Genomic DNA, 8,757 nt, shown 5'->3' with positions numbered 1-8,757 from the left:
CTTAAGAAAGGAAACAGAATTGATTCTTGCAAGGGATGACAATGAGGATCTGTGTTTGTGGACAATGCTGCATATAATTTGTAATTACAGATGTTGATTTAATGACACTGTTGACGTTTGATGCTAAATTAAAAAGAAGCAAAGGGGCAGGATTGAATATGTTCAACTTCCTCCGCGTTTTCATTTAACTTAATACAGATTAGCTGGATAATAGATTAGAGCTGACCGAACGATGGGGAGTCAAGATCAACAGATTGATAATCTAACTTCAAAATTCAGTGTTGCATCGATTGCAGTCTTTTGACATTATTTCTACTATCATGTATTGAAAAGAAAGAGCTTTACAATCTGCTACATGAACTGAAAGCAGCTCGCCTCTGTGACCCACGGCCTTCACAGGACGCCGGAGATTAGAGCGGTCAACGAGTCCACCTCAGGGAATACGTGCAGACAGGAGCGCCAGCCAGCACGTCAACAGGCAGCGTCAGTGTCTTTTGTATAATTTGATGAAAAGGAAGTCACGTGAATCATAAATAGTCCTTGAATCCTGAGACCAGCGAGAGAAGAAGTCACGACGCCGTCTGGCCCGCATTTCCTAATCAGCTCATCCTTGACCGAGAGTAAACACGAGCGTCAAAAACTGCAGGAATCCTCTCAAGGTTGCTTTACAGCACGAACGAGAGGGTGGAACCCAAACGCTCCCGCCTCCAGCCTGCAAATGGAAAAGCAGAACCTTAAATCTTCAACTGAAAAGTTTTCAAACTTCAGTGATGTATACATATACGAAGCGCTCGTACCGTTCACCACATCAACACATCAAACACCGGCGTCTTTGTTGAAACGACATTTATTACACAAGCAATGAGTCTCTAAAATGTACAAAAAAGAGCCCTAAAAGCATGTTACATCAAAATCTTTCTTCATCTGTACTGGTCGTACAGTTCACGTTCATGAGGAGTGTCACGATCCAAGACGTCAGACTGTTTTGGAAAATCTCACAAAGAGTTCAGTCACTTTCTGCATTTACATTAAAAAAAAAAGAAGATTAAAAGCAAACTGTGCTACATTCAGTCTGCAAAATATCATTTACCGAATCTTTTGTGCTTCCTGAAACTGCAGAAAATCCCAAACAATTGAATGGTTGTTTTTTTTTTTTCCTCCCCCTGTTACTGTTGTGGATGAAGTAGAGTCGATACCCAAACTTTAAAAAAATAAATTAATTAAAAGGCAGAAAGAGGAACTCAAAAGCTGCCGACATTTGAAGGGGAAAATTGAAGAATTACACGTGGCCCGCCCCACCTTTTCTCCTTTTCAAATAAACATTTCAGATCACAAAGCTGAAAACCGTAAACAGCATTAACGATACAATAGTGGCAATAAAGACTTCAAGTTACTTTTTTTTTTTCAAAAATATAGTCAGATTGAATCGTGGCGTACCAGCAATGCTTATAGATTTGCATTTATGATGCAAGATTGTAAAATGCATGGCCTGGGAAAAAATAAATAAATAAAAAAATCCTCATTTGAAATCCCAAACTTCAGGTAACAGTGTGCTGTGATCTGAACTGGTGCAAAACCCCTCAGATATCGTTGTGCGATTAACTTTTTGGTTTTTTTTTTTTTTGTGGCAGCCACCCAGCAACACACCAAGGTTTAGACAGGGGAGCTGGAGTCCACTGTGCGTCTGATAACGGTCAACGTCGGTTTCGCTTTTGGTCCCAACAAATGAAGAATTCTGCACCGTTTGTGTCGCAACTCAAACAACGTGACTTCTAGAAAACAGCAAAGGCAAAAACAAAACAAAAAGAGAACGTAACAGTGCCAGAAGTCTTACTTCAACCCTCAAGTGTCTTAATAAGGCCTTCATTAAGGACACGTGGTATTAAAAGTAGACTGATCTATTAAAAAAAAAAACACATTACAGACATCTAGAGTCCTGCCTCCTGCAACAAATGTGGCTTTAAAACTGTAAATATCCTAAATAAACAGACATTTGAAAGAGATATGTAGGAGATCGCACCTCATTCAAAACAGAATATGAAATCGACATACACAAAAAAAGCATGAAAGAAATTATTTGTGGGTTTTTTTTGTTTTGTTTTTTTTTAAACATTGGACACATGAACCTTTTCCATCTGTTCGGGGTTTAAACCTGGGGGGAAATGCGAGGAACCGGCTGTGTCTCAGTAAACAGCTGCACGATAGTAAGACGACACAAGGCGCTGATAAGAAAGAAGATTCATCTGGAGGAAAGAGAGTCGAATAGACGAGGAGAAGGGTTGAAACCTGAACCGTGCAGGTTGGCGTTAACGCGAATCTCAACCAAAACCAACCCGAAGCTTTGCAGCACGTTTTGTGAGGAGGTGGGGGATAATTATAAGGCCTCGATACCCAACAGGCAGGGCGGAAAAACCTCAAATTTCCTCAGTGAAACCTCAAACTATCACACATGGAACAGAAGAAGCCCGGAGTCGACTCAATCCGCTAAGTTCCAGAGATAAGAACATGCTTCTGACACAAGTACGGTTCTTCACAGGAATCCAAACAAAGACAGGCAGCAGGTTATTTCCAGGACGCCCACAACCCATTCACAAAAAGAAGCAGAACTGCATGACAAAGACCGTCACACTGAAATGTTGTCTCCGACATTTAGACGACAGATTAAAAGAAAGAAAAAAAACCCCAAAAAACCCAAGAGTTTCCCTTTTTTGGCGATGTTTCATTTGAAGCCGACATGAGCAAACACATCACTGGATAGTTCCATATCCTGACAGCTCATGTTTAAATACGAACAACATTAATCTCATCTTCCTAGGAGACGCGGATCTCTAAACCGTTATTGTGCCAGTGACGACACAGTCCGCGCTACAGTACCCGAGCTGCCAGTAAACTCTCTCTGGAAGATGCTTCAGAGCTACTTTTAGATCACTTTAGTGCAAAAAAGTTTGCCGTCATACACAGAATTTAGATTTTAAGGCCATAATTTATATTAAAAAAAAACACAAAGTAGTGCATCAAAAGCTCATTAACTACTCGTAATTCGGATTGAGTAACGTAAAAAATAAAAAGAAAGCTTTAGGCGCCGACAGGCCGGTAATATATGCACAATAACTGGTCTTATTTTAGCAGACAATCATTCAAATGTAAACAGGAAGGTACGTTCGACAAATACAAAAAATATGTCTGCGTTTGAAGTCAGATGACGCTGCCACATTAAATTACACCCATCAGAACAACACGGTCAGACGTCAGGCGCTGACGACGGCTGTGGAGCGACAGGAAAACACCCCGCACAATGAGATGCTACCTGGCAAGCACATAAACAGCTATTAAGAGCTTTCCTTCCTTCCAGCCGGTCTGCACAGGAACATCCACCATCGAGATGGGAAAGGTGAACTTGAAACGCTCTCAGGAGCATTGAATATGTCATAAATCCAGTTCTTTTTTTCTTCCTCTTTTTTGTTCTTTTAGTGCAGAATAAAACAAACAGAAAAAGAGACTCGAGGCACTGGTTTGCTCTTTCGCGATGGTGGCATCAGAAGATCTCCTTAACCCTCCCATAATTACAGTTTTTATATAATCGCCGCTCTATTGGATTATGTTTTCACTGCGCTCCTCCGTCTCAACGCGGCACACTGAGAAAACAAGACGCAAATGTAACCAGATCTTATGTAACCAGACGTCACACAGCCACAGCGACTACCTTAATTGCCTTTTGCTTTTGAATAAATTAAGCATTAACATACCATGATTTAATGATTGTTTTTAGATCTGGACTGCCGGGAAGTCGGAGAACTGCCGTGCAGCCGACTCTGTGGAAGCGCTCAGCGAGCTGCGGTTCTGGCCTTATTAGGTCCCTCACACACCAGGCCAACACTGCTTCATTGGGCAGAGCCCAAAGTTTTTCATGGTCCAAATAGCACTTTTTTCTTTCTTTTTTTGCAGCATGCCCTACATGTACGGCACCAGCCGCTTTTAATCTCGATCAGATAAACCGAGTGGATTTTACTGGAGTTCAGACAGCTACCATAAAGTTAGACTATTGTCTCACACCTGTGGTTAAAAACTGTTTTATTAGCTTCTATCTTTTTGGATAAGAAATACCGTATGCTGCAGAGAAGCTGTACGTGACGCTGGTCAACTAGCTGCCAACAAATGATCCGTGGTGAGTTCAAGTGCAACTTCTAACAGCAGTTTTCAGGCACCAAAAATGTCTGCAATTTTTTTTTTTTTTTAGGTTGGCGTGGCGTGTCGGGGACCCAGCAGCCAAAATGTAGGCCACAGCCTGAGAGTTGGGGAGTGTGTGTGTGTGTGTGTGTATGGGGGGGGGGGGGGGGGGGGGGGGGGGGGGGGGTATGTAATGAAGCACATTACTTTCAGTCCATCTGTCTGTGCGTGCTCCAAACCACCCCCACAGCCGGGACCCTCCTCTCCATCTCGCGCTGGAGGATTACTGCGGCACACCCCCGTCCGGGTCTAATCTGCCTTCACGCTGGCCTGAGCGGCCCTCTCTCTCTCCCTCTCCTTCTCCCGGTCCTCCTCCTGAAGACTGGCCTGCAGCTTCACGCAGATGCTGGAGTCTCCGCTCCGCAGCGCCTGGAGGAACAGGTCCGTGTTCTCTTTGAGCCGCTCCAGGTCGCTCTGGGTGCGGCGGTTCTGCCGGAGGAGCTCCTTGGTGCGCAGCGTGATGTCCAGCAGGCCCGACTTGCTCAGGATGTTGTACGTGTTGCAGAAGCGCTTCCTCTTTGAATCGGCGTCACTGTCACAGAGGTCAGATTGTCTGGGCGAGATTTCCTCCTGGGCCACCGTCCAGGGAGCGGGAAGCGTCTGGGTTTTGGAACCACTGGTGTGAGTGAAAGACAGGGAGGGCATCAGCTCCGTCTGGCCGGCAGCCGGTGGAGGTCTTTCCCGTGCGAGGCTACTGCTGCTGCTGGAATCCGTTGCGGGGAGAGACAGTTGACTCTGGAGCTGAGGAGACATGGAGCTGGGGGTACCAGGAAGACTCGGTGTGGTGGAACCGGAGGTAGAGACGCTCCTCTGCAGCTTCTCTCTCTGGCAGTGGTCTCGATTGTTTGTCAGAGAGCCTCGCTCTGACCCTGAAGAAGAGGAGGAGGAAGAGGAGGAGGAGGAGGAGGAAGCGGTTCCTCTACCAGAGGAGCTGGAGCCGTCTCCTGGGTGCGGGGCAATCTTAGGGTAGGATTTGAGGATTGGAAGGTACTTCTTGGGCCGCCTGTGTCTGGAGGTTGTTTCCTTTGAGGCGGGGGAAGCTTGTCGAGAGACCACCGGCTGGAGAAAGACGACCTGAGGATGTTGGCCCACCGGCTGCACCACCTCCACCGCGGGGCTGAAGCCCCAGGGCTTCAGAGCGGGTGGAGGATCTCCGGGCTGCAAAGACAAGAACCACAATCTTGAAAAATCAACACAGTTTTCCCAGAACATAACGTCATCACAGCAATAACCACCACGTTCTCCGCGCTAAAAGGAAAAGACACAACACACCCGGTACGCCTCACTAAGCTTCATCTTGTATCGAGAGCTTCAGGAATCGAACCTCGTGGCCTCTGATTGGCTTTCCACCTGTCAGTAGGGCAGGATTAAGTATCCTGACAACCGGCTCGTAGTCCATTCATTCAGAGGGACTGCACACACACACACACACGCTCGACAGCATCAGTGAGCCAAAACAGATTATAGTACCAATGTAAACTACTTACAATAAAGAGGTAAACGCACAACCACAATGACAAATCAAATATGTCAGAATCTTTAAGCAATCAACAAGAACATGTAACACATATTGATAAACGTCTGTGCAGACTCTCATTCATTCAGGTGGGAAGCGTCGCCAAGCAAATTGGATCAGGTCAATTCTAATTTTCCAAGTGGCTGGCCAGTCTTAACGCTCAAGACATGCAGAGGAAAGTCAATTCATTAAAGCTCAGCACATTAAAAGGACTAACCTTGATAGGCACAACAGCACAATTATGTCCAACACAAATGGAAAAAAATAAATCAAAAACAACAAAAGGCTGTTGGAATGTAAGAGCGATCGTTATGCATTTGAAGTTTCTCACAGATTTCTGTACTTTTTGTACATAAAAATGGAAGATAAAAAATGAGAACTACTTTTGACAACTAAAAAAATTGATTTAATAATTTTTGTTGCAAAGATATTTGTCAGCAGAACTTCAATAACCAACTGAAGGCGTCATGAGTTGGTTTTCTTCTTCACATTGTCCTGTTCTGTGTGCTCATTCAGTTCGAGCTCGTGCATTCTGCTCACACCGGACTGACTACTATCGGTTTAAGTGTTTACCCAGTCTTTCTGGAGACACAATCCACTGATCTGCAACCAAACTGAAGACTCATTAAGGCCAAACAATCTTTGTGGCGACCCGTCTGACCTGTGGCTGAAGCCTTGAGACGACGAGTTGAAGGAATTCTTCAAATGAGTGATTCATTAACTCTGTTCATTTGAGTTAATGTTTAATGTACTGGAACCCTTTTATTTGTCTCACCTGCTTGAGGAGGACGTTGTTCATGATGATCATAGGGGACAGGCTGGAGTAGGAGCCCCCCACCACAGCCAGCTGAGAGGGCTGCTGTCCCGAGCCGGCTGACTGGGACCCCTGCTGCACGATGGGGTTGGGTGAATCCTCCATGTCTGTGGCGTGCATCGTGCTCATATGCTCTGAGCTGGCATCTATAGACAAGACGAAGTTCCAGTTAAGTTACGGCCTGTAATCTACATCACATTTACATCACAGTGCCAGAGTGGGGCTCAACCTGAGAATCCGGAGTCCCTCTCCGAGTCAGCCCGGGAGCCGGTGGGCTTCGCGATGCGCTGTCGGCTCGCCGCCTTGGAGTGATTCTCCGCCTTCCTTTTGGCGCTCATCTCTGCGTTGCTGCTGTATTGATAATGTCCTTGTGGGTCCACAACGCCTCACAAAACTACATCAGCATATTAATGCTGCAGCTGGGGATCAAACAACACGTAAAAGAGCCTCTTTCCTTCTCTACAACAGGAATGAACACACACAAAATTCAAAAAAAGGTGACATGCTAGCTACCAGCTTGGCATCACACTTGCCCTTTGAGTATTGTAATAAGAACAATGGCTACTTCCTGATTTGGCTGCCTTGCACTTTATCCACCCTTATTAAACAATGCTGGGCTGAATGTAACAGAATAACTGCCTATAAGATTACATGTACCCGTTCATCCAAAGTATGGCATCATGTATCTCCAACAGCATTAGGATCAGTTACCAAAAAATATGGCAAGATAATATTTAAAGACTTGCTTTAAAGTTGTTTATTAAAGTGTCCTATGAGGTGTTCGTGTTGGTTTTGCATCTGTACTTCACATCATTCGACAAAAATCAAAGCACATTCAAGACAAAACTACATGCGAGTCATTGGAAATCACCTGAAACTGCAGAAATATTAATTCATTTAGTAAAAAGCTGCTTTGACTAAATGTGACCTGAAGACCGGGCTACCTTCACTAAACTAAACCACAGTTCAGAAATATAAGTATCAAGTCTTAGCGTTTTCTATGCAGATGGGAACCCCTATTGAACATTTTAAAAATCCAAACATCTCTTTTTGTCAGGAGTGTAGTTAGCCTCCCCAAGCTAATGCCTCGGTCGGGTCAACGCCAGCTAAAATTCAGAGTGACGAAGTACTCGAAACGCTAAAAACTCGTCAAAATGAGCGACAAACAAGATAAATAGTCGTACTTTTTTTCCCCCCTCGTTGCTGAGATGTTCGTACTTCGCCGTCGCTGCTGCTCCACGGACGCAGAGTTGCGGGTGTACGCGAGCCTCACATCCGGGACGGGCTTACGGTTGCGTCTGGGCGGCTGCTCGCTGTGAGGACTCGGTGTTCCACGGTACCGTCCACGAGACACGGCGCTCCTCCCCCCCCGCGCGCCCGGTCACATGCGGAGCACGGTGGCAGTCGCCGTTGGGGGTTGCAGCCGACTCGTCCTCTGTGGGAGTCTAACGCGGGAGTGGGCTATCACCGGCCGATGTTCCGTCGATAGCTTAATCTCCGAACCTTTGTTCACCGACACCGAGAACTGTATATTCGGTGCGAAACTCTGATGTGCCATATTTGGTGATTGTGGGCGTGCCCATGTCTGGAGCGTAACATACGTCACTGTCTGTATGCCGCTGGGCCCGCCCACCGAACGTGTCTCCTGGCTTCTGATTGGCCAGCGCCGCCAGCAGCTGAAAAACGTGACCGCTGCCAAATGTGTGGCAAGTTAAGGACATCGTGTCCGCCGTATGTAGTTTGGAGGTGTGTTGTACAGTGCAGGCATCTCCAATGTACCGGCGGGGAATCCACTGACGTGAGAGCTCCCGGGCTATTACATAATAGTAAAGAGAGCAAGACACTGCAGCATGTTCAGGGGAGTAAACAAAACCACGTCCCTCCCAACAAAACGCGCTCACGTGTAGGCCTGCTGCTCTTAAGTCTGCATGTTCTGTTCCAGCTCCGAAAACCTAAATGAGGATGAAGACACGTTTCCTGCAGAGACGCAGTCTGGGACCCTCCTCTCACCAGAGGCTGCAGAGATAGGGAGTCAAAAGGTGATGCAGTGCAATGTTTTCTCTGTCATTTGGACATGGTGGAGAAAAAACTGTTAACTACAAATCAAAATTTTCTGCCTTAAAATTATAAAATGAAAACTCGTCATGCTTTCTTAGTATTCCTGCGGAAATTCCCTTTTCTGCATTTCCACATCCTATCT

The 8,757-nt window shown here is 45.8% G+C and overlaps 1 protein-coding gene across 3 annotated transcripts; it reads right to left on the bottom strand.

Moving 5' to 3' along the window:
• Positions 1-1,542: 1,542 nt before the first annotated feature.
• Positions 1,543-8,098, bottom strand: cipcb (CLOCK-interacting pacemaker b). 3 transcript variants are annotated; one of them, XM_030109618.1, is made up of 4 exons: positions 7,742-8,098; positions 6,787-6,976; positions 6,519-6,703; positions 1,543-5,385 (listed from the first exon to the last, which is right to left on the bottom strand). In XM_030109618.1, exons 2-4 carry the CDS (start codon positions 6,893-6,895, stop codon positions 4,477-4,479), a joined length of 1,203 nt encoding a protein of 400 aa, XP_029965478.1. In that variant the 5' UTR covers positions 6,896-6,976; positions 7,742-8,098; the 3' UTR covers positions 1,543-4,476. The 3 variants fall into 3 exon arrangements, with proteins under 3 accessions (XP_029965478.1, XP_029965480.1, XP_029965479.1); XM_030109620.1 differs by having other exon boundaries at positions 6,787-6,908; XM_030109619.1 differs by having other exon boundaries at positions 6,787-8,098.
• Positions 8,099-8,757: the final 659 nt, after the last annotated feature.

This window comes from Salarias fasciatus, chromosome 15 (assembly GCF_902148845.1).
Source record: "Salarias fasciatus chromosome 15, fSalaFa1.1, whole genome shotgun sequence".
Lineage (NCBI taxonomy): Eukaryota > Metazoa > Chordata > Actinopteri > Blenniiformes > Blenniidae > Salarias > Salarias fasciatus.
Note: the sequence above shows the minus strand (reverse complement) of the source record. Positions and strands in the feature narration are given on the sequence as shown.